Below are 27,599 nucleotides of genomic sequence, written 5' to 3'. Positions count from 1 at the left end.
AAAATGTATTTAGAGTTCCCATTTTTAAGAATGAAAATTTTCGATTATTGTATTTCAAAATGAGTAAATGGATGAATTTTATTTGCTACCATACATCATAGTGGATTTTGAAGTTTTACAATATTTTAAGATATTTCACTTCAAAAAATTTGGGAAAATTAATCTTAATAGGATTATAATTTTAATGAATCATTCATTACCTACATTTCCTATTTTCAAATTTAGTTTTAATTGATCATATCCTTAATATTAAAAAATTATTAGATTAAATCATGTTGAAAATAGATGTCGAATATATTAAAATATATTTGAACATAAATAACCAAAACAACTGTATATTATTTTTCCCAATACACAAAACAATATATTCAACACCTTAGAATATCTAAACAAGAATAGACTCTATAGTTCACTAAAACAATTCACTAAGGCAATATTATGATAGTTCTTACAAACCCGACATTGATACATTCTCTTAAGGATGCCATTTGGAATTATCAAACAGTGGGACATTTATTTGAATATATTAGTGTATGGAATTGCAAGAATGAGATTCTTTTAAAGGTATCTAATTCATGCAAGAACCGCAAAAATATTAGGTTACCACCTAATTTGAATTAAGTTTATTAGTTAATATCATTAATAGATTATTAAATAGTCATACTGTTGGCTTTAATTACAAACATACAGTCGGTCATGATTACCATTCCTGATTTCAAACTTTCTGTTTTAGATTATGAACATATAGACCTTTGACGAAACTAGATACTTATTAACTATTTTGCTTTCTCTTGGACTCTGAATAGGCTCGTATGAGGAAAAACCTATGAATGAAAAAATGTCCTTTTATTTATTTTTGCGTATGGACAAATTTCATCATTCCATGCAGCTGTTTCTTCATTTTATTTCGTGTAAAAATGTTGCAGACAGACCATAACTACAACTGCATAGTAGGACCGGTTTGTTTGTCTCTATTATATTTGGCTCTTCGTTCAAGATAATACAAGAGACAAATTGAGATTTTAGAGAATATCAAAGCGTGTCACAATCATTGAGACACATAACACTCCATTTTAGTGCAAAGGAAAATTAATTAAGGATTTTTTCAAACCATTTTTTAGTAGTTGTATATACAATCCGGATAGGCTGAAATAATGGTAGTAAGTGTGTTTGAGAGTGTATTATAGAGAGAAAGTATTGTTTGAAGCTCTTACCTCTGTCCCTCTCTATCTCTATATTTTAAATGTGTGTTTTACACTGAAACTTGACGGAGAAGTCATCGGAGAGTGGACTTATCGGAGTTTTAACCAGAGAAGATGACCAAACCCTGCACTACCTTACTCTGTGACTGTTGTCAATACGCGTGTGTCACAACCAGAGCCTCTAATGGTATTCCAAGGTTAGCCATTGTAGAGGAATTGGTTGAAAGAGTTTTTGTTTTTTTTTGTTTTATAATCAAGATTGATCATAGTAGAACTCGTACTGGATTGGGATCCCCCAAATATAGGTTGATTTATAACCTATCTCATTTATTACTTTGGAGTTCAGTGTTGATTTAGTTGGCAAGGAGTTGTTATAACTGTGAGTTAACCACTCTTTCGGAAGTTGGCCCCTATTTTCGTGTTCGTAGGATATATGATCGAGCCCACTTTCTGACAGCTAGTAGAAGAGCGGTGTCTGATAAATTATTGAGTAGATCATCTCACAGTTCTGAAAATACATAAAGAAGGTGGTTCAAAAACTTGATCTTTATTGTTCGATGGCACAAATTATAGGAGTTGGAATAACATAATGGAAGTATTTCTTATGTCTTAAGGAGAGGATTTTTCTGAAGCTTTTGAGTTTGCATGATCTCATCCTATAAAGACCATCCAAGGAAAAGGTTATATTCCCATCTTTGCGAAAAAGCCAAAGTGAGAATGGACCTTGAATGAAAAGGTTGATGGAATTGAAAATTTGAAGGCAATTTATTCCATTTTAAATGTTGTCAATGAGAATTAATCCAAACCTAAATCTAACTGTAAGATTTCTAAGGGAGCACGAGATATTTTGGCGAATGCATTTAACAGTTTTATTCAAGTTAGAGAATCAAAACTGGAGCATGTCGAAATAATGTTCGAAGGGATGAAAATGAATGAAGACAAGATAGTTTCATAATGTTAAAATCATTTTAAGGATTTCTTTATTCAACATGAAGCTTTTGGGATGCATTTTTAAGAAAGAGATTTGGTGAGGAAAATGCCCAGAATATTTACAAAGAATTTTAAGCCAAAAGTGATTATGTTCAATAAACCAAAAAATTGAGAAGAATGACTTTTGGTAATTTGCATGGTGCTTTGGTCAGGTATAAAATGAATCATCTTGAGAATAAGATTCCCAAAATTATGGAATTAAGTTTGGGAGACATGCAACTGGTTGAATCAGTTGAAGAAATGTCATTTCTGAGTTGAAAACTTTCAAGAATGATTAGTAAGAAAAGGGCTGCCAAACTGAAGTATGAGAAGTTCCGAAATAGAAGTAGTTATTATGATGTAAATACATCAAGCTCACAACAAAAGTACACTAAGCGGAAACCATCAAGTTAGAACATGCCAAAAGAAAAGTTCGATAATGGATTCAAGAAAAAATTAATTGTGTCTTTTAAGCCTGAGACAACTTAAACACCTACTTGTTATAGATGTGTAGAGTTGGACCCATCAAATCTGAGTGTGTAGCTGTAAAAAAGAGAAAACAGAGTCTATCAAGCCACATTGAGTGATAATGATGATGCAAGTTTTGTTAGAGGCGAAGAAAACTCAAAGAATGATGAACCGGTTGCTTTTATGGTGAATGAAGATGAATCCAATAAGGATGATGATGCTTTTACTTCTGAAGCTACTGAAGAATCAAGAGAACTTGATGTTGATAAATTCATCGAAGTTATGAGGAGATGGTGGCTGAACAAAAGAAATCATTGGTTAAAAATTAAGAACTTTTGGATACCATTTATCAATTGGAAACTCAAAAAAAGAAGTTGGATGCTGAAATAAAAAAAACTTCAAGGAAGATGTACTAGTGAAATCTAATGAAGTTAATGGATTGTAGGTTGAAGATTTGCAGCTGAAGCAAGGGAATGATAGACTTAAAAAGAGTAAGGAAAAACTTGGTGAAGTCCTTTTCATTGGAAAATCCTTTAGATATCACAAAGAATTGGATTTTTGGGAATCATATCACAGTAAAATAAATACATTTGTTTGTCGTAATTTTCTTATTTAGGTCAACTTTCCAAAAAAGAAAACAAGTCCTAATTGTGAAGCAGAACTCGAAAAGGAACATAACTAGAAATTGGGAGAAAATTCAGAGAAGGACACAGGATATTAGACAGATGTCATCACAATTTTATGACTGCATATACTACCGATATTCGAGGTATGTTCATTGGCCTAACAAAGAAGTCAGACAAAATAACAATGTCAGATTGGTGTGGATGCCAAAGAAAATTCAGAAGAAAAATATTATTACGAATTTGGATACAGATCGTTTTGAAAAGCTTCGAGGTCATTTAGGTATGCATTTGTACCCTACTTGATTTTGCATTCATGACCTTGAATAAATTCTCCAATACATTTATGTTGATTTAGATATTCTTGATAATATTGGAGATAAAAGTAATTTGGAAAAACAATTTTTGAAAAATTCAAAAAGAAGAAATCTTTAGAAGAGATTTGATTTGGCAGTGGTTGATTTGAGGAAATAGGCGTCGTAAGCCTTAGGCAGTGAACTGCTTCAATTTCTGCAAGGCTGCAAAATATTTGTTGGAAGGAAATATAAAATTCAAAATTTGAATTTATGGCCATTAAAACTTTTCCTATCTTCATGCTTATATATTTTTTTGTGTTGAGGAATACGGTCGCACGTTTTTGTTATCCTCTCTGAAAGTCATTCACACACCTATTGGATGAAAAATGGCGAGAACTAGTTTTGGTTGAAGATTCAGTGGTAGATTCAGTGATTGTGGTGGTTGTCATGGCCGTGACCGTGAATCAACTCAATGTTCAAAGCATTTTAGTCCTGCAACAAATCTTGGAAATATCCAAGTCATGTGATCATTACACAATATTATGTTTGTTGCTTCCACCAAAAGAGGAACTCACTCAGAAACAACAAGAAGATGTTGGTGTTGTTGATGATGTAAAAAACAATCGCCCGATGATGTTCTTGCTCAAGCAAATGCCAAATCAACTAAAGTTGCCATTGTTGTTCATGTTGGTATTGTTGCCAATATTGATGTGAATGTTGCTACTACAACTATTTTCCAACGAACGAAAGGAGAAGAAATTCCTACGAAGAGGACAACTAAAATTTTTTGTGACGAAACTAAAATTTATACTGATAATCGTTCTACTAGAGAGAAACAGAGAACTAGTAGTGATGCTGTAAGGTTGCTGCCGCAACAATTTCTCAACAAATTGAATGAAGCATAATATGTTTTTGAGAAGGAGATCGTGGAAACTAGTGTTGAACTTGTATGAATTGATGATGGAGTTCAAGGTGATTTTAATGAACAATCCATCCCTATTGTTCATGTTGATGGATAGACCAATCAAACAAAATAAACTTGAATGGAAGAAAATTGATTTGAATTTAATTGCTTCTAATGAGAGCTTAAGTGTTGTAATCGATGAGCACGTGGCTGAACTTTCTTCTGAAAGACCTTGTTGGTATGGCCGGTGAGGTTGAAAAATCCTCCTAAAGATTGTTTTTTCTTTTTTCATCTGCTCCCACAAAGGGAGAGTAATACAAAAAAAGATAGATCATTTTTCTAGGGAGAGTTGCTCAAGTTTAGTTCGATGTTGTTTTGCTGATTGATTATTTTATCTGTTGATGCTAAGTGTATAGTAATTACAACCAACGTATCATTTTGTGAAGTCTGCCTATAGTCTTTTATTGCTTTTGGCATGTAATAATTAGACTCACTCTTGAATTGCTATTTTGGATGATTGGGTGCGTGAGTGGATTAATTCCTGTACTTTATTATATTTTTTTTAAAAGTTTCATATGGCAAAAAGGCAAAGAATGTGAATGAAAAAAATATACCCCTTTATTTATTTTAGTATATGGACAATTTCATCATTTCATGCAGTTGTTTGTTCATTTCATTACGAATAAAAATGTTGTAGACAAACTTTAATTGCAATTGCACAGTAGAACTGGTTTGTTTGTCTCTATTTTATTCGTCTCTTCCTTCAAGCTCACACAAGAGACAAATTAGAGGTTTTATGGAAAGTCAAAATGTGACACACATCACTCTATTTCAGTGAGAAGAAAAATTAATAAGAGGTTTTTCAAATCATTCTTTAGAAGTTCTATATACAACCCGGACAGACTAAAAGAATGGTTGTGAGTGTGTTTGAGAGTGTAGTCTAGAGAGAGAAACTATTATTCAAAGCTCTCACCCTGCCACATTTCTTGCTACCTTAACAAACGGTAATAAAATTTATATATATCATTAATGATGTGTTTAACAAATGTGCGATTGATGTCACCAGACTCAAGTTAATTACAATTAATTAACTTAATTTTGTCCGTATTATAACTTAACAGATGATTTTAATAAATTTCAGGTCCAAATAATTTAGAAAATTTCAATCTAACATATACAATCCAATAAATTTCTACTAACTGTAAAATCAATTTCGAAAATTTTTGAATAATTTTTTTCTTCTTATTTAAATCAATTTATTCAACACAAACAACAGATGATGACGAAAAGCAAATAACATCTTATTCCATTACTATTATTATATATCTTGGGCCTTTGAATGAGGAACTAAATAATAGAGAATAAATAATTAGTTATTATTCTTAGTATGAATTAGTTTTGGAAGAATGCCCTGGTCTTAGCGGAAGTGTGGCGGTTGGATGAGAAGATGGTGAGGAGAGCCATGGCGAGAAACCCCCCAAGAAGAAGGCCGCTTGAGATAAGCCCTCTGTCCAAGAATGTCTTCCCTTTATCATTTAAGTCGTCAGATCCTCTCTTCAGCTCACAGCTCATCGCGAACCCGGCACCAACCCCACTCGCAACTAGGAAACATATCACCTGCATGCATGCATGCAATTAATTAACTAATTTACTGTAATGAGCACCACACATATAGAGTCCTAGATAACATACAAGAATACATTTACACATGTTTATTTCATTTCAAACTATTATTTTTACTATATTTTTTTATGTTTAACTCAGAAACAAAAGTACGTGCTTACTATTTTAGTAAAACTAATTCTAACTTAATACCAAAATATCATTCACTTTTTACTTACAAATTACAAAAATATCGAAATCTCTTACACACTTCTATTAATCAATAAAATAATATTATTTCTAATCTACTATAAAACTTCAAAGAGATACATTCGACTAGAACAATGGTAGTATATTAATACAATACACCTACAAATATTAAGATTCCGTTTAGACAAAGAGTTTTCGTATTTTGAAAAAAAGTGAATATTATAAAAAGTAAATATTCGATACGATATTTTGTGAAAAAAATCTTTTTAATTTGATATGTGTGAAAAAAAAAAATTATGTAAATAAATAGGATAAAATTTTTCAAATATATATAGGTAAATAAGAACCAACTATATTACATAAGTATTGATTGGCCAGTAAACATAGTAACATCCGTATGTATGTTTTTATGTATTGACACTTTAAATATTGACAGACAAGTATAACATATAAATCAATAATATAAGATTTGTAAATATAGTATAGCTATATTACATGAATTGACGGTACATGAAAATAGTTTACATCGCACGTGCTATTATTAAAATTAATATATAAGATATATATAATAACAAGACACTATATAGTGTGAAATTTGAAACCATATATATATGTTGCATATCTATTTGATATGTGTTGATTAGCGCTTATAAGTACTATACTGATAAGCCTTAACCAACAGCATGCAAAAAACGATGATGAAGTACATAATATCTGCTGATTATAACTTATCAATATACTATCCATTGGCCATTTAATTACCGGTTTCCTAACCCGTTCATATTTATTTAATTACATGAATAACGAATTGAATCGAGTTAGAATGCATATTCCTTTGTACATATATATACCTTGTCGCCATAGAAGTCGAATTCTTGAAGGCAACCGTTTCGAATCATTCTCTTATCTTTAGCGGCATTGTAGAGAGCAAACGGTAGCTGAATTAAATTGTATGCGGCCCCGGCGAGGCCGCAAGCAAAAACATACCTGAAGGCTATAATATCAGTGAATTTAACCTTGATCCCGAGTTGGGTGAAGTTGTTGAGGCCCATTACCAGAACAGAAGCAGTGAGGGTCAGCACACTTATAATTCTTAGAACAACCACACTCCCTAGGACACAAGAACTTGCCATTCTAATTAACTCTGTATTAATTTCTGAGTGGCCTGGATTAATTTAATTTGTGATATATATACACACAAAGAGGTAATTAACATTGTAAATAATGCCTTGGAAAGTATGTCTGTGTATTTTATAGAATGGGTTTGTTTTTTGTGTTGCAGGCCTATGTGATAATACTAAGGGGGCATGAAAGACACTGTACGTATTGCCAAATCTCTCACTATCGCCTGCGTAATTAGCAATGGACATGTACCTTGGAATACCAATGGTTCAAATATTAAACATTTTCTATTTGTACTTTAATTTATAATTGCGTTATATATATTAAATTTGAAAAAAAAACAATTAATATGAATTTAAGTATTGAATCAAAATTATCTATTTCATCTACAGTTGAAGCATTGACAATAATTTGAAATTCCTATTGCTTTTGGGTTTATTATTTAAGCATATTATTTTTTATTTTAAAACTAATTATTTTATTATATTATTGATGTAAGCATTTTAGAGTACAATGATAAAAATAAATTTAATTTAAAATTTTTATTAAAATATATAGCATAATATTATTTATGTAGATAATTGAGTATATGGGTATTACATATTCCATATTATAATCAAATCATCGAATAGTAACGTTCTATATCTATATTTGATTATTAATTGATTCAAATAAGACCATCAAATTTATTCAAATGGAAATATTCATTTTTTTCTTATTTGAATTTGCTTAATTAGTAGTATCTTTTTTGGATGTTAATATATATTGTATTTCAATATTTATACCATGCATGAAATTTCTTAAAATAGAAAATGTTAAAATATTTTAATTTTCTTTTTAATTTATGATTTAAAAAAAAAATGGTTAAAAAAAATAAATATTCACTTTTTATTTTCGTTTATTCAGTTTTTAAATGTTAATATATATATATATATACGTACATATGTATGTCGTTTATCACTATTTTAGGGGAAATGTCAGGGGCTCCTTAGGTGGGTCAATACAATGTTGATTATCCTAATTAACTCAATAAAAAATGCAAAAATATATTTATTGCAAGAGAAAATACGATACAAATGTCTTTTGTCTACAAAATAAACTTTTCGTTAAGATAAAAAAGAATATGATAATTTCTACTATATTTGTTACCGAACCTAATTCGTGATTAAAAAAATTAAAAGTCCTTTTTTCTTTAAAAATATAAAAATTCTTAATCAATCATACAAAGTGGAGTCGAACATACAATATTCTATGACATAGCATCCAATACTATCTCAAAAATAATTAAAGTATCTTATAACTACTATAAGTAGTCTTATAACAAATTGCGCCAAACACGCACCAAACAACTAAATCAATCAATCAATCCCCGATTTAATTAATAATACACTAGATCATCAAATACAGTACAATTAACACTAAATCAAAATGAGCAATCAGGAACATTACCATGGACGAGCATGCTCGTCCATTTCCAACTACGGGGACGCAATCAAGGGCAATAAACCAACTACAATGAGAGTTATACTAGAATTTAAATCAATGGTTAATAAACAAACAACACAATATGCTTTAACCATCAACAAGATTGATTTATAAGAAACAAAATTGGTTTAACCTGTGCCCCAAATGTCACAAAGGATAAGAGCATCCCATTGCATAATGTGTGAAAGAAATCAATAATATAGTAATAGACATAATTAACTACTTATAACCGGAAAATTTTAAGTATATTGTTATCCGAATTATCTACTAAATAACTATATAACTACATCTAAAAATAAAAGAAAAATAGCACATTGTTTGTCCCAACAACTCAAACACCCCTATCCAACAAATATTGCAGCTCGAAGAACTAATATGCATTTCTCCTAATATCCCTCGGCCGTCCGCAAGTTTCATACTTTTTCTTCGTTATTTTATTTTATTTTATTTTTTATTTTTGTTTTACAATTTTCTTTGTGCAAAATTTCAATTTTATCATTTAAAGTCTTGATTTATCCAAACTTTTTATAGGCATGAGCATGCCTATATAGAAGCAATAATCTTAATTATTTGGCAATAATCTACGATTTCTCTTAGTCCTGACAAAAACAAAAGTAAAAATCAAATCAAATTTGATAAAAAGTCAGTCGAAACCATGCAAAAATATAGTCGCAGTAAGGATGAACTTATTGTTGATCACCAAACAATATTAATATATAATTAAGATTCCCAACAGCCATTGTTTTGTCCTTATTAATCATTACCAAAGTATTTCTGAACCATCCACCAACAACAATTATACATAAACATATGAGAACCATAGAAATCGAGCATTAAAAAGCAGTGTGTAAGTAACCCAACACAAGCAAGTAGGCATGCATTTCCAATTTATTATGTTCGAACTCAAATTAATTACCAATCACTTATCAACGTATGATTGCTTATTGGACGCAAGATTTGCTTGGATTATTGCTCAAAATAATATTTCGATCACTTATCGAACCAAGTCGGTCGAAATTCAGTAGGTTCTCCGGTTTCCTCAAGAAAGAATCTCGAACTGTTTCGAACAAACAGAAAGAAAACTAAACTGAATTGATCGGAGAGAGAACCAAATACATTTGAGTGAATATTGGAAATAGGAACTAGGAATAGAAATCAAGAACATAAAGTATGCTGGAATGAAAAGGAGAAAGATCACATTGCTGGAAAAATAAAAATTTGATAAAAAGTATTGAAAGGAAATTTCCAAAAGAGAAAAGCAACAAAGAAGCAATAAAAATTTAATTAAAATAATACAACAACAACATAACAAAAAAAAAAAAAAAGAACTGAAGTTCTGGAAGGTGATCCGCTTCTTTTCACCTGACCGTTCCCTTTTATTGCTAGTCAAATACCATCCAACGACTCTCCCTTCGTACTCATGTCAAGGTCACCAATACACTCATGCTTCGAGCCAGACTGCTTCCTTTTACTTCTTATTGGGCTCATATTGCAACCCTAATTTGTGCCGAATCGATTTCTATCACAAAATATTTTGGGATAGCAAAATACCCTTAAAAATATAGGAAGGATGGAATTCCTAAACAAAATCAAATATTTTTCATAAGAATTAGCGTGACTTGCACAATTCTGAGGCTGCTGGCCGTTCGGACTTTAGGCTATAAGCAGGCTTTATAGTGCGGTTGAACAATCTTTCTAGCTCGATAGTATTCACTCAAACTGTACTGACCTTCTTTGCACCAATGTTGCATCATAAAATTTGGGACTACGCCTGGAGGGCATAGAAGCCCTATGGCAAGAGATGCACCATATTTTTATAAATGACCTTGATATCAGAGTGCTCATCCGAAATCTTGGTCACACACTTTTGTTAGAAATTGGGGAAAATTATGAAATCATTTTTTTGTCAAATATAAAAGTTTACAAGATATATATAGTAGTGGACTCAGATCTAAACTCACAAAATAATATCAAACAAATATCCCCTTAAACTCAAATAATAATATCAAATAAATATCTAAATCTAACATCCCCTTAAACTCAAGATGGAGCAATAGAGACCAACTTGAGTTTGTCCAAGAGTAATCGAAAACGGCCTTAAAGAAGAGACCTGCTGAAGAAATCTGATGTCTGATCTGTAGAGAATACTGGAACGAGATGAACTCTCTCATCGAAAGCATGTTGTCGAATGAAGTGACAATCAAGTCAATATGCTTGGTGCGCTCGTGGAAGGTATCATTATGGGTCATCTTCATAGCACTCTAACTATCGCAGTGAAGAGCCATAGAAGATGGTTGAGGGACACCAAGATCAGTGAGTAGTCGACGAAGCCATAAAAGTTTTGAAGTAGAGTAAGCAAGAGCACGATACTCTGATTCGGCACTCGAGCGAGAAACCAAAGTCTACCTTTTGTTGCGCCAAGAGATGAGAGAATCACCAAGAGAAGCATAAACTAGGGGTCGGACGACGATCGGTGGGATCACCAGCCTAATCAGCATCTGAGTAACCGCTGAGAGTTAAAGATGAATGAGAGGAGAAATGTAAGCCATGCAGAAGAGTACCTTTCACATAAGGAAAAATATGTAAGACGGCAGACTGGTGAGAGGTCTTCGGAGGACTGCATGAGCGATATCTCATCGAGTGATAGTCAAATAGATCAAGCTCTCAATAAGTTGACGATAGAGGGTAGCGTCATCAAGAAGAGAGCCATCATCAGGAGTAACTCAAATGTCGTAGGCAATTGGTGTATAGGCTACCTGACAGCCTGTGATACCAGCTCGAGCAAAAAGATCGGAGACATACTTAGCCTGATATAGAAAGAAACCATCGGAAGAATCAAAGACTTTAAGCCCCAAAAAGTAACGAAAGGGACCCAAGCTCTTAATATCAAACCGTTGGCTAAGATATGCTTGTAGATCATAAATTCCAAATGTATCATCTCTCGTAATAATCATATCATTAACATAAAGCAAGAGTATAACTATTCCAAATGAAGTACAACAAAGAAATCGGCCAGAGTCTTAACCGCATGTGGTAAAACCAAACTCCAATAGTGCAGCACTAAATGTGGCATACCAAGCCCGAGGGCCTACTTTGACCTATATAAATTATGACTTAAGCGACAAACCTTTCTTGAAGATGAGAAACTTGGAGGGGGAGTCATATAAATTTCTTCAGAAAGTATGTCATGTAAGAATGCATTCTTGACATCTAACTAAAGAAGAGATCACTAACAAACAACAACAATGGAAAGAAGACAACAAAAAGTAGGGAGACAAGTAAGGGGAGCAAAAGTCTCCTCATAGTCAACTCCATACTCATGGGAATAAACTTTGGCAACCAGATGAGCTTTGTAACACTCAATGGAACCATTAGAATTAGTCTTGATTTTGAAAACCCGCTAGCACCCAATAGGTGTCTTTCCAGAAGGCAAGTCTACTAAATCCCAAGTGGGAGTCTTTGCTAGAGCCTTCAATTCCTCAGTTATAGCTTGCTGCCACAATGGATCAGTACTCGCCTCACGAAATGACTTAGGCATATGATGAGATAATATGGTAGAGTAACAATGATAATCACACAATTGAGTAGGATGGTGACTTACTCGATGTGATCGACGAGGTATGATAGGTCCAGGGACCGTAGACCGATCAACATCTGGAGACAACGTCGGAGGTGGATCAGAAGTCTCAACTGAAGGTGGATCAGAAGCCTCAATTGGAACAGGATCCAGAGGCAGTGATGGAGCCGTACGATCAAGATCAAGAAACAAGAGAGGTTATGCCGATAAGAAGAAAGGTGAACCAGGAATATATGGCATATGAAACTTAGATAGGGTGGAAAACATGACACTCTCCCGAAAGGTAACATGACGAAATATACACAACCGTTTAGAAATCGGATCCCAAAGCCTATAAATTTTATGCTCTACTTCATAACCAAGAACATAATATACACATGCACGAAACGTTCATTTGGAAAGATAATGACAAAACCGACACAACTGAAGGAACAAAGGGTACTATAATCGGGTGGCTGACCATAGAGACACTCGAAAGGGGTACTATTATGAATGATAGATGATGGAATAAAATTTATGGTATAGACAGCGGTGAGGGCAACTTCCCCTAGAACCTATCAGGACAAGAGTCAAACAAAAGGAACACACAAAAAGTATCTAAAAATGTGACGATATTTGCGCTCAGCGAGACCATTTTATTGAGAGGTGTATGGACAAGAACGTTGAATCAATGTAATACTCTTACTTTATGTTGATGATATGATTATCACGGGAGATGATGCGTTTACTATTTATGATCTACAGGTATATCTTAGCCAGCAGTTTAAGATGAAGAGCTTGCGCCCCCTTCGTTAGTTCTTAGGGCTTGAAGTTTCAGATTCTCCTGATGGTTTCTTTCTGTCTCAGGTTAAATATGTCTCCGATCTTCTTGCTCGAGTTGGTCTCACAGACTGTCAAGTAGCCTCTACAGCACTTGCCTACGACGTTCGAATTACCCCACCCTTTATCGTCAACTTGTTGGGAGCTTGATCTATTTGACTGTCACTCGACTAGATATCGCTCATGCACTCCATATTGTGAGTCAGTTCATGGCCGCTCCGAGGATCTCTCACCACTCTGTTGTCTTACATATTCTTCGTTATGTGAAGGTTACTCTTTTGCATGGCTTACACGTCTCCTCTCACTCATCTTTGACTCTCAGCGGTTACTCTGATGTTGATTGGGCTGGTGATCCCACCGATCATCGTTCGACCACTGGTTTTTGCTTCTTCCTAGGTGATTCTATCATCTCTTGGCGCAGCAAGAAGCAGACTTTGGTTTCTTGCTCGAGTGCCGAGTCAGAGTATCGTGCTCTTGTTGACTATACTTCAGAACTTTTATGACTTCGTCGACTACTCACTGATCTTGGTGCCCCTTAGCCATCTTCTACGGTTTTTCACTGCGATAGTCAGAGTGCTATGAAGATGACCCATAATGATACCTTACATGAGCGCACCAAGCATATTGAGTTTGACTGTCACATCATTCGACAACATGTTGTCAATGGGTGAGTTCATCTCGTTCTAATATCTTTTGCAGATCAGATAGCAGATATCTTCACCATGTCTCTTATTTCAGGTCGTTTCCGATTACTCTTGGACAAACTCAAGTTGGTCTTTAACTGCCCCATCTTGAGTTTGAAGGGATGTTAGATTTAGATATTTCTTTGATATTATTATGTTAGATTTAGATAATTTTTTTGATATTATTTTTTGAGTTTAGATCCGATTCCACTACTATATATATCTTGTAAACTTTTATTTTTTATATAATACAATTTCGTAATTTTATCCTAAATTCTAATAAGAATGATTCGTGCAACAAAATAGGAGATTAATTATTTTATATCTAGGAGATAGGATATTAATTTTTGATAGACCATTTTGTTATGTTACCTTAAGATATATATACATTTATATATATATATATTTGTGAAAATTGAAAACGAGGTCATTACGCGATTATTTCAAAATATAGTACATCACTACAAGAAAAAATTATTTTTGTAACAAAACTTTTTTGTCTCTAAATCTACTTTTTCCGTTACTAATGACATTAGAGACGGAATTAGTAATGGAATTACGTTAACTACGTGAACTTTAGGGACGGAATTCCGTTACAAATATATTATTTTTTTGTAGTGCATCAAAGACATATATTGTCTACTCTTAATATTTTGGATTTATAATATCAAACTTTTGCATAAGGTTTTTTATTATTATTATTATTTATTTTGTTTAAATGTATTATTTATTCAATTTTTCATTGAATATTAAAAATTTTGGCGGACATTTTGCCTTCGAAGTTCCAGAAAAGTTAGATCATTTGCCTTCGAAGTTCCAAAAAAGTTAGATCATTTTTCGTAAGATTATGATATAACATATATTTGATTAAAATAAATTAAATAAATATAAATATCACTACAAGAAAAAATCATTTTTGTAACAAAATTTTTTTGTCTCTAAATCTATTTTTTCCGTTACTAATGACATTAGAGACGGAAATAGGAATGGAATTACGTTAGCTACGTGAACTTTAGGGACGGAATTCCGTTACAAATATATTATTTTTTTGTAGTGATATTGAAGTGTTTAAAAATTATACGTCAATAATATATTAAATATAAATATATTTTTTTAAGAAATTACAATTATATATAAATCAATTACATAAATATTTCCTTTCCTCCGGAATCACTACAAAAAAATAGTATATTAGTAACGGAATTTCGTTCCTAAAGTGTGTGTAGTTAACGCAATTTCCTCTTTAATTTCGTCTCTAATGTCTTTAGTAACTGAAAAGGGGGATTTACAGACAAAAAAAAAAAAAATTGTTACAAAATTGATATATTTTTTTGTAGTGAATACTTGATGTATTTGGTTAGTGACAATATTTGTGATAGTGAATTTTAATAAATTATTATATTAATTTTTTATATAAGTAATATTGTTGGTATTTTAAAAACAAGAATTGATATAAATAATTAAAGAAATTTAGAATATGTGTTTAAATAATTTTAGTATATCTCAATAAAAGATAGTATCACTTTGTAAAGAACAAAATTTTATATAAATTAAAAATATATATTTAGTTATTTATATTTAATATAAACTAATTTGATAAAAATTAAGAGTTTAAATATAGATAGAAATATTTATTTAATTTACAAGATATATAAAAACAGAGAGATTTTGAATGAGTAGTGTAAAATGTTGAGAATTATCAATTATTTATATTTGTTAATTATATTTAAAATTAATAAATCTATTAACATTATAACAAAAAATCATTTTTGTAACAAAACTTTTTTTTTTTCTCTAAATCTACTTTTTCCGTTACTAATGACATTAAAGGCGGAATTAAGAATGAAATTAACGTTAGCTACATGAACTTTAGGAACGAAATTCCGTTACAAATATATTATTTTTTTTTAAGTATAAAAATAAAAACATATCAACTGTTATTGAATTGAAAAAGGTATATATACATGCTATCTCCGTCTGACTCTAACCACCATATTTATTTTATCTTTTGTTTATATTTAAATATTAATTATTATATTAAAACATAGTACAAATTATAGAAAAATAACCATACGTGTAAAGAATTTATACAAATATAACGATATTTTTAATGTTAATTATAATGATATAAAAGGTAAATATAACTTTAAAACACGGAGGAAACGACTATATAATCAGTATAAATTTGTTTTATAAAAAATATAAAATTCTAAATATAGATGAATATATTTATTTATTTAACAAAAATAAAAATAGAAAATTGTAAGTAAATTGCTACTTCTTTAAAAATATTGGAGATAAATATATATATATATATATATATGAAAATAGAATACAAATTGAAATTCTGACCCAATAAAAAAAACAAACATATCCTAATTTAGTTCCAACTTACTGGCGATATATAGTTGAGGGATCACTTAGAGAGATATCCGAAGGGATGAAAAAGGGAACACGATACCTCAGACGGAATAAATGAGAAGCCCCATAGATATATATATATATATATATATATAATAGAATAGAAAATAAGAATGGATAGGATAGGGTTGGGCAGATAGATGGATAGATCGTGGATTGGAGACCACTCAAAACAAATTCACACATATATATATATATATACATATATATAAATGTACGGCTGCTATTGCTGCTAAGTAATCTTTATAAACAAACCACTTCTTCCATTGTGCCTGACTGCTGTTCCTAAATTTAATTTGCCTTTGCCTTTGCCTGTCTTTGTCTTTGTCTCTGTATCTGTGTCTGTCTGTGTATACAGATACACATATAATTCAATGGCTACTGCTGCTGCTTCACTTCACCATCCTCATTGCGCTGTTCCATTTGCAACTGCTACTGCTTCTGCTACTCGTCTCAACAACCACCTCCCGGTATGTATGTATGTTCACTATTTTAGCGTAATAAGGCTAAATAATACTCTCTCCGTTCCGCATGGGTCACTGTAGATACGAAAATTTAGCATAAATATAATTAATAGATAATTAAAAATATATTAGTAATATAAATAATTATAGATTAAGGTCAAGATAACCGATTAGTTTAATTAAAATAAAAAAAAAAAGTAAATTAAAAAAGTTTAAAATGAGATTAAAGTGTTAAAAGAAAAAAAGTGACATGAAATGTGAGACGGACAGAAACGGCAATGTGGACATAATATGTGAGACGGAGGGAGTAACACACAAATGAGAGGTTAAAAAAAAAAATTACCAAACTATTTTAGTGTAAGCGTCCGCGTAATTAATGTAATGGGTGCATCTGTTACCACAAGGTTATGGATTCAAATTCATCGACATCCTATTGGTCTTGCCTCTTGGTGTAGTTTCTTAGCTAATATGTTTAATCGAGGATTTTTACTCACTGCATATTCGAAAAGAAAATTAAAAAAATATATATATTGAATAAGATGATTTACTAGCTGCTTTGTTTTTTATATTTTTGAATAATAAATTTAAGTGTACCGTTTTAAAATCCACACTATAACAATATGTACATTATAGTATCCATTAGTTAAGTATTCCTCTATAGTAAAACTTAGCGAGGTGATTTGTGTGACGAATTAATTATTGCAAATTGCTTCGATTACCATGTTGATTTTTTCAATGAGTACAAACAAAATATAAAGTAACATATTGCTTCTTTTTTTGACACTGCACATGTTCTATCAAGTCATACTTATAATGTGTGATTTATATGTAAGTATGTTATGTGTTTTCAATTTATTAATTGTATTTATATTAATATAAAAACAATACTAAATTTTAAAATTCAGTATCATACAATACCTTTCACCATTGTAAATTATATTTGATATCTCTAGGATAATGAATATATATGTATGACATATATTTTTATATAAATGAATGAACATAACTATTTTATATAAATTTTAGTTAATAACCTATTGTAAATGTAAAAAAGCTTTATTATTCTACGAGAGATCTGTATATAAATGTAAATTTCATATGTATTAAATTTATTTAATATAAAATAATTATGTTACACTATAAATGTGACATGAAAGTTGCATATATATTTAAACTAAAATAGATATAATATATGGTTTCCTTAATGTATTTATTGGATCAAATCAGTACTAATCAACACATATTTATAAAAAAAATAGCAAATATTAATATAATATATAACACATTATATAATTACATTTGACATAATATATTTTGATTTGAGTACCATAAAACAATAAATATATTATACAATACAATACAATATATAATTCATACAATAAATATTAATATAATATATAACATAACATATTATATAATTTTATATAGCATAATATATGTTAATTTCAACTCAATATATAACTCAGACAATACATATTTTTATACTCCCTCCGTCCCAGATACCATGTCCACGTTGCCGTTTCTGTCCGTCCCACATACCATGTCATTTTCCTTTTTAGGAAAATAATTACACACTTTAATCTCATTTTAAATTTTTTAATTTTTTTTTTTAATTTTAATTAAACTACTTAGTTATCTTAATCTTAATTTATAATTATTTATATTATAGGATAATTATTTTCAGTAATACATTCTTAATTATCTACTAATTACACCCCTCCTAAAATACCATGTTTACAGTGTAGCAAACACGGTATCTGGACGGAGGGAGTATAATACAAAATATATTAACTTTCTTACGATGAAATGTTAATTGCTTTAAAACAGTATAATAACTTCATGTTACTGTGTTAACTTGATCGTATTAACACGATGCTGATTTGACTCTGATAGCACATTAACCGCCGTCATCATTTATTCTCTGTTACTTTTATTAATCACTTATGCATATGTGCAGATGATGCGACAAGGAAGGAGTGGTTTCCCTTGTATCAGATTCAGAAGATTGCACTTCCAAATCTGTGATGTAAGTCCGCCATGCATGCTCTCGTGACTCATCATTGAATTATTATGAAACTTATATTTTCAAATATAAATATATTATTTTATTTTATTATTATACCCAAATTATCGCCTGATACATTTATGATCCGTTATATCTCATATGTATTTTGTTGATGTATTTGATTTTATTCAATGTCATGTTGTTATTTTCATGTCATCTCCGTCTCTACTACTCCACTGACATAGTCTACTTTCGATTCTAACGCCATCGAGAGTCTTGTTTTCGATTCTTAATCTATCGAGAGCGAGGGAATCCTGTTTCCAACTTTGGCTCTGTTGTGAGCGAGCGAGTCCGGTTTTCGACTCTAGCTCTAAGAGTGAGCGAATCCTATTTTCAACTCTAACGGTATTGAGACTTCTGTTGATCCAGTGGATGACTACCACTTTCAATTTTGGCGAATTCAAATTCGTACGTGGAAGATCTCGGCTATATCTTTTTCGGTGCAAACTCAAGTTTGTTCGATCATATCTTGAGTTTGAAGAAGAGTGTTAAAATATACTTAGAAGCAATATATTATATATATTTATGATAATTGTCTTGATAGGATTCTTGCTTTATTTAAATAATTTGTTTATCACTATAAATATGAACGTATTCTTATGATTAATAAATGATTTCAGTTTTATATTCTAAAAAATGCCTTGGTAAAATTTATATTCTCTTTGTTATTTAACAAATTATTAATTTTGTTTGTTTTTTTTTTTTGTTTATGTTTTGCTCTGTTTCATAACAAAATATCAATTTTAGTTTTTATTAATTTGTTATATACTTAACATTAAAAATATTATTATAATTATACAAATGTCATTACCTTTATATCATACAATACTAATAATTTTTTTTTTCTTTTTTGTTGTACTCTCTCCGTTCCACTTCTCATGTCCACATTTCTATTTCGGTATATCTCACTTTTTTTGTCACTTTTTTTTAAAAGAATTATACACTTTATTCTTATTTTTAAAAATTTAATTGATAATTTTTTAATTTTAATTATACTAATTAGTTATCTTAATATTAATCTATAATTATTTTTATTATACGATAATTATTTTTATTAATACATTTTTTATTATTTACTAATTATATTCCTCCTAAATTATCGTGTCTACAGTAAAACGGACACAATATCCGAGACGGAGGGAGTACTTTAATATTATTTTAATATTAAAAAAATTACGTGTAAAAAATAAATAAATACTTATTTAAGGAAAGGGGGAAGTATAATTGAAATGCCATAGTTTTTTTGTTATTATTTATATGAAATAGAATGTGTTTGGTTTTGGTGCCCTTGTGGTTGGTGGACGGATGGAATATGTTTTATCTAAATAAATTTGTTCCTATATTAAACACTTTAGTTATTGATTGAGTCAAAATCAATATGATGTTAATTTAACCTAATTAGCGCACATGTTTATAAAAAAAAACAATTAATATATATTAATATATATACTCCCTCCGTCCCTTAAGTAAATATATGTTTGTTTTTTCCACGGAGTTTAAGGTATACTAATATTATATTGATATGTAATAAAAATAAAGTAAAAATGACTAAAATAATATTATTAATATTGTGTAATATAAAAGTAATGATATTTATGTAATATTAATTGTAAGAATATTTGTAATGTTAGTAGATAGTAAGTTACTAAAAAAAATATATACTTTGTTATGGGACATAACAAAATAAAAAAAAAATAGATAGTTTCTTAAAGGACTAAGAGAGTATATCAAATATTTTGATTCCACATTATTTAATTATATATAGCACAATACATAAATTATACATCATAACATAATATATAGTTCATCAATTTTAATACAATACATATCATAGCACATTATAAAATTTTATTTAGTATAATATATGCACTTGACTACAATATATAACCCACAGAACACATATTTCTATATAATGGAGAATATGCCATTTGTCTTTTGATGAAATACTAATTGTTTAAAAATTAGTGTATAACTTGGTTATATGTCATCTGTCTTATAATGAAAGATTAATTGTTTCAAATTAATATACTAACTTTGTCATATGCTATACTTGTGATTAAATGTTAATAGTTTCGAGTTAATGTGATAATATGCTCAAACCAGAGCCGTATTGATTTAATCAAATTAGCACCTTAACCACCGTATATATTAAAATAGATATTTTGAATTCATTTTAACGGAACATATATATTCAACTAAACTTTTAATCATAATCCCAACAATTATAGCTGAAAAAAATCAATATGGCACGAAAATTCAATAGGAAGGCCAAATTTCAAGTACTTCTGCTTTGGCCTTCACTCTTTAGGAGTTGGAAATTGATGCTTGTCGATCTTCCCCTCTTAGATCTGACTTCTTCTTAAAAAACAAACAATAGAAATCATTATTTGGACCTTCTTGAGAGTTGGCTTCTTGCTTCATCCTTGCTGCTCAATGTTTCCGTTGTTTCTGACACTTTTGGGATCATGAAACTGGCTTCATGTACCCTTGCACCTTGTTAAACCTACTGTTCCCATCCCAAACTGTTTTCTCAAAACTGTCGGGTATGCCATGGAATAATAACAACTTGGTCCAATGATCTCACGGCCCAAAAGTCTCCATTCTTCTGAAAACTTATGTCCACTACCGTGCATTGTAGGGTGACAATCAGTCCCAAGTTGAGTTTTGTCTTCGAGGCTTGAAAGGTTGTCTTGATTCTCTAAAACCATAGGTGGCTTTCATCTCTTTTCTGTGACGGATGGGGACTAGTGCTTGTCTTTTGTTCGATTGTATCCAAACAATATTGATAGGCATTGGCAATAGATTGACCTTCATATCAATCATATAAGCCAGCTCCAAATAGCCTTCGCGCCCATCCGCCAAATTTGAACCTTTATTTTTCTCCCAAATAACCATAGGGTATCTTTGCCCTCCAGCTTCTTGGGCTTTCTATAGGTTCTTTTAAGCACTAACAATCTAAGAAATCAACATTTGAAAACGACAACAAGGTAGATGACTCTTAAACTACTCCCTTGGTTGATCCTCTTGATAGTTTGTAACTGGTTGGTATTGGTTAGGGACTTTTAATGCTGTCAACTTACTGGAAGCTAGTAGAACTTTCCCTTTGAAATATCAAATTAAAATAGTATATAAATTAAAACTCAAACTTAAAATTTGAAATAAAGTACGAGAAGAATGCACCCTGAATTTACAAGTTTTCCGTAGGCATATCCTAATTTACTTGTCCTACGAGCTAATATATATATCGATATATATATTTTGAGAGAGAGAGAGAGAGCACTTGCTACTTTTATATGCAATATATAAAACAGTGCGAAAAACGAATGTACAGGCAAATGCAGAGACAGTGAAGCAAGTGAGTGATATCGTAAGGAAGCAATTGGCCTTAGCTCCTGAAGTTCAAGTCACGCCCGACTCAACCTTTGCCGAGCTTGGCGCCGATTCCCTCGATACTGTACGTACTCATTAATTAATTCATATATGTATGTATGTATGTATGTATCCAATTAATATATATATGTATTTGCTTAAATTACAATACAGGTGGAAATAGTGATGGGGCTGGAAGAAGCCTTCGAGATCACAGTGGAGGAAGAGAATTCAGACAACATAACCACCATCAAAGATGCTGCCGATCTCATTGATAAAATTCTTGAGAACAAACCCGCCTCACCTAGCGCATCCCCATCTACATGAGCTGCAGTTTTTGGGTGACAACTCAATGGATGTGAATTGAGATGTTGGTATTTGATGGATTGATCCATTATTTTTCTGATTCTTGTCCATCTTTGTGATCTATTAAGTGTAGGAAAATGTTTAAGTCAAGACACATTTCTAATGGTGTTGATTGGATTTTTGAAGGAAATATTTTGATCATAATCGATTTTTATTTTATTATTATTTTTTTTTTTATGGATTTCAGCTCTCATGGTTAAAAAAAAAAAAAAGTTGTGATTAAACTTCAGATTCAGTTTAAATTTGTTTTGTATGATCCCTTTTTGTTTTCTAAAATTAATATTGAATACAGTTGGTCATCAAGTATAGATTTTTTGAATGATTTTTATTCCATTAATTATTTTTTGATATAATTAAGGTAAGAATATTAATAGCCTGGTAAAAGTTTCATCAGGTATAGATTTTTTTTTAATGGTTTTATTCTATTAAAATATGTGAGTAATTGATGTTAACTATATTTATCTAAGTATTGCATTTTTTGATATAATTTCATTCAATTGGATTTAGTCATAGACTTCCTTTATAAAGATACTAGGTTGAAATAATTTTCCCTTGGTTGTAGAATTCTTTCCATAATTTTCATATGATTAGAATTCCTTTCTACTTGAAAATGTTCTATCTTGGAGATTCTCAAGTAGATTATTTGAATGGATTGAATTGTCTAATCCAAACTTTGGAATCTCCATCTCTGTGGGATAGGGGACATATAAGAAAGGTGTGAAATTATCGCAATGCGGAAAATGATACAAAATATATATGCGCTCGCCCTTGGTATATATTTTAGTCCAATAGATGAACCATAAAACTGCATGGTGGAATATCTTTAGTGAGTTGGTTGGTTCTATTTTTGTTCCATCTTAAATGGCACACCTTTCGACCGGCCAACACTTTGGAAAAAAGGAGAATGATTTACTCTACATCAGTCAATCATGACCAAAAATTTAGATTTGTTTCTATGAATTTGTTAACCAAAACAGCGATCGAGATGATTATAAATCTTAATAAAGCTTCATACAAGTTGAGCATGCTAGGTGGAAGATAAGCCATGCAAATTACGAGGATTTTCGGATTTGAAAGGAACACTAATGTATCATTTAGAAACTTGACATTTTGTTTTTGCTGCATTGATTCATGTGCATGTTATGTTAATTAGCTTCCCTTTTTTAGAGATTGAAGTTTAATTAATTTTCATTTTAGAAATGGACCGAGTCTTATCTTTCGTTATCTTTATTTTTCAGTGCTCGATAGAAATCATGTGTTTCTTTTGCCAATTTTTTCAAATTTTATTATTTGGATTTTCCGTTTTCCAAAGAAATACTTTTTTTTTTTTCTCTCACAAAACCTCCCATTAAATATTATTTTAATATCAAATTCAAATCAATTTTTTCCAAACTCAACCAAAAGAAGCACGTGGAATCTCTATAGGAATAAATGATGTTCAACGTGGAGTTGTATTAAACAAGGAAAAAAAGAAGGCTACAATTGTATTTGTTTTATAAATGTATGACATTGGTATCTATCTGAATAAATATTTTTATATGTTCACATGAATATCACTTTGTTAATACAGAAATACATATTGACATTACCGGTTGTTCCTTAAGTAGTTTTTGATTTATTTGAGGCAAAATTATTTATAATTACTTGTAGTTTGAAAATTTTGCACTCCTATATTTTATAAATTAAAATCTTCATGAGACAATTTATATTTAAAAAACTATTGCACAAAATTTCCTAAAAATTACATAAAATTATTTTGCGTTTTCAAAAGTTGTGCACAATCTCTCAAAAAAGGGATTTTGTTCAATGTTTTTATAAACATGTATAAGGAAGAAAAATAATACAAAATTTTCAAATGACAAGTGGATTATAAGTATTTTTTCTTTTATTTTATTTATGATTTGTAGATCAAACTCATATTTATCTGTTGTTCACTTTCTGGAAATTCTTAGACTTATCAGGATATTTGCTGTTTCATAAGCCAAAGATTTAGGATTTAGAATGCGAGAAGAAAAATGAATGACGGCTTCACCTGTAAATCTAAGCTATTAAGAGGTTCATTGTTGTGATATACATCCTATATTTTTCCAAAACGGCCAATATTAATTTTATGTTGGAAATTTTTTGTCTTTGTTCAATTTGTACATTTGAATTTCAGCTTGCTGTTATGTCCTAGTGCGATTCCAAAGGGTCTCCAGTTAACATTTCTCAGATCATTGTATTTTCCATTATATTGTTTTATATGATTATTTACAAAGCAGTTCTCTCGGTAGTTGGGTTTTATTTTGTGTTGGTCAGATTTAGGGGTTCAATAACTTAGAGGGTGTTTGGGAAACAATTTTGAAGAGCTTTCAACTTATTCAATAGTAAAAAAAAAAAAAAAAAAACTAATTTAGGTGTTTGGTAAATTAGAAAAGCTTATTTATCCAGCTTTTTGAAAGAGCTTTTTCCTTTTAATTTTCACTACAAGAAAAAATCATTTTTGTAACAAAACTTTTTTGTCTCTAAATCTACTTTTTCCGTTACTAATGACATTAGAGACGGAATTAGGAACGGAATTACGTTAGCTACGTGAACTTTAGGGACGGAATTCCGTTACAAATATATTATTTTTTTGTAGTGTTTGGTAGTCCCTTATTTACTCTTAACACTTAATTATTTATTATATATATATAAAAATATTTTTATATCATTATTTATTAATTATTTTTTAATATATTTAATTTATTAAATTATATTTTTTATTTTTTTAAATTTAAAATTATTATTATTATTAATTATTACATATAAATTATGTTATTTGTAAAATATATAAATTTTTAAAACTATCAAATAGAAAAAACAAAGGTTATTAATTTATTTATATATATTAAAACAATAATTAACATAATAAAAATATATATACAAAAGATTTATTATTTTATATTTTACATAATTTCAATAAAAAATAAAAATAAATATTTTATAATATTTTTATAATTTTCAATAATTAATAAAAAAAATTCTCATAAATTTCAAACCAAAGAACAAAATTAAATATTATAAAAAATAACATATCAATGTCGTCATTTTATGTATAAATAGCTAATGTCAAAAAGTTGTTTTACCAAACACTTTAATTTTTATGTATAAATAGCTAATGTCAAAAAGTTGTTTTACCAAACACTTTAATACAACGCTAATTGAATCAGCTAGTAATCAGCTAATAACAACAGCTAATTGAATCAGCTAACAGCTAAAACTATCAGCTAATTGTCAAACGACACCCTTAATTTATAAAGTGTATACTTAACCAAGGCATATCCCTCATCTAGACTTCAGATATCAGCATCCACAACAAACAGAAGTATCTGAGTTCAAAAAGAAAGCATGAACACGTAGAGAGAAATGAAGAATCCAATATGAGTCATCTTCATTTCTTGATTATTAGCGTTTATGATAGTTGTATCATTGTTATTTGCAATAAGCTTTAACAATTTTCAGTGTTATGATTAGCTATCCCAAAACTTTCTTTATACCCTTAATTTTAAATTTATAGTTCAGCAAAATTGATTTTCTTATTGTTACTATATATATATATATATATTTTGATAACATTATTAATATATATTTTTTTTATTTATGATGTGAGAACCCAACATTATTATTGGAATATATGTACTTTGGATTTGGGAAAAAGGCTTTGTTTCAAAATCCCTTTTGTAATGTAACCGGTATTTCTTTCACTACAAGAAAGTATCAATTTTGTAACAAGATTTTTTCGTTCCTAAATTCACTTTTTCCGTTACTAATGATATTAGAGACGGAATTAAAGATGAAATTACGTTAGCTACGTGAACTTTAGGAACGGAATTCCGTTACAAATATACTATTTTTTTTGTAATGCTTATGGAGCATTTGGGATGTATGGATGCAACTTTGCGAAACACTTGTTATATTTTACAAAGTCATAGCTCGAATCTGTGAAAAACCATGGAGCTTAGCTGCTCATTTATACCCCAAAATTCGAGTGAGTCAAATAGGAAATTTGTAAAATCCAATGCAAGAATTTACTTCAATGTCCATAAAAAGGAATACGTGTATAAAAATTGAGGAATCGGATTGTATAAGAAATGAGTAGTGTAGTGTAGTTCAAAATTATGAATTTCTTTCAATTTTTGAAAATATGATTGATTGGTGTACGTAGTTGTGTAGTTCATTTTTAATGTTTATTTCTATAAGTTTGATTAAAATGGGTATAATATGGATAATTTACAAGCTATTTTAGTACGAAATATATGACAATGCTACAACAAACGCCACTTCAATCACATTTGGACTACATAGAGATTCTCGACTCAAACGAAAAGTCTCATCGATTCACAATTTATGGGACTCAATCATGAAAGAGAAAAAAAAAAAGAAAAATTTTCGGAAGAATGCAAAACAAATTCCTAAGGTAAGAGTCGTTCATCCTAAAATTATGGCTAATCAGCACAAATCCCACTTTTGGTTTCACGAAATTGCACCAAATCCCTTGTACTTTTAAAACTAGGTGAAATTCCCTTAGAGTTTCATAAACTCTGCATCTAACCCCTCAGACGCACTTATTTAACGGTGTTTGACATATATGTGCCCAAAATGGAAATGAATTTCGGAATCTTCATTTCTAAACCCTAAAATTACAAATATATTCATTCCTCTGATATTAAGCTTCAAAGAATAGTAAAAAAAGACTTTAAAATTGTACAAAAAATAACTATTTATGAGTATATTTACTATTTTTTTAAATTAAATCTAAGAATAATGAGTATATTTGTAATTTCAAGGGTCGGGAAATGAGATTCTAAACTGATTCGCAATTTGGACGCATGAAGCTCAAATATTGTTAAATAAGGTCAGCAGAGGGGATTAGATACAGATTTTATGAAATCATAAGGGAATTTGATGGAGTTTTAGAAATATTGGAGATTTG

The 27,599-nt window shown here is 30.1% G+C and overlaps 2 protein-coding genes across 2 annotated transcripts; one reads left to right on the top strand and one right to left on the bottom strand.

Annotated features, from left to right (window-relative positions):
• Positions 1–5,854: 5,854 nt before the first annotated feature.
• LOC127240951 (CASP-like protein 4D1) lies at positions 5,855–7,407 on the bottom strand. The gene is made up of 2 exons (XM_051259827.1): positions 7,126–7,407; positions 5,855–6,079 (listed from the first exon to the last, which is right to left on the bottom strand). Exons 1-2 carry the CDS (start codon positions 7,405–7,407, stop codon positions 5,855–5,857), a joined length of 507 nt encoding a protein of 168 aa, XP_051115784.1.
• Positions 7,408–16,616: 9,209 nt separating this feature from the next.
• Positions 16,617–22,810, top strand: LOC127240838 (acyl carrier protein 4, chloroplastic-like). Its single transcript, XM_051259668.1, has 4 exons — positions 16,617–16,851; positions 18,803–18,871; positions 22,242–22,364; positions 22,454–22,810. The coding sequence occupies exons 1-4, from the start codon at positions 16,756–16,758 to the stop codon at positions 22,604–22,606; spliced, it is 441 nt and encodes a 146-aa protein (XP_051115625.1). The 5' UTR covers positions 16,617–16,755; the 3' UTR covers positions 22,607–22,810.
• Positions 22,811–27,599: the final 4,789 nt, after the last annotated feature.

Source organism: Andrographis paniculata, unplaced genomic scaffold (assembly GCF_009805555.1).
Source record: "Andrographis paniculata isolate CXL003 unplaced genomic scaffold, ASM980555v1 Contig80END, whole genome shotgun sequence".
Taxonomy (NCBI): Eukaryota; Viridiplantae; Streptophyta; class Magnoliopsida; order Lamiales; family Acanthaceae; genus Andrographis; species Andrographis paniculata.
Note: the sequence above shows the minus strand (reverse complement) of the source record. Positions and strands in the feature narration are given on the sequence as shown.

Coding starts and splice junctions, on each gene's coding strand:
- LOC127240951 (XM_051259827.1), bottom strand. CDS start 7,407: ATGGCAAGTTCTTGTGTCCTAGGGAGTGTGGTTGTTCTAAGAATTATA. Junction 6,080..7,125: donor TCGACTTCTATGGCGACAAG/GTATATATATGT, acceptor GCATGCATGCAG/GTGATATGTTTCCTAGTTGC.
- LOC127240838 (XM_051259668.1), top strand. CDS start 16,756: ATGGCTACTGCTGCTGCTTCACTTCACCATCCTCATTGCGCTGTTCCA. Junction 18,872..22,241: donor TGCACTTCCAAATCTGTGAT/GTAAGTCCGCCA, acceptor ACGAATGTACAG/GCAAATGCAGAGACAGTGAA. Junction 22,365..22,453: donor GCGCCGATTCCCTCGATACT/GTACGTACTCAT, acceptor ATTACAATACAG/GTGGAAATAGTGATGGGGCT.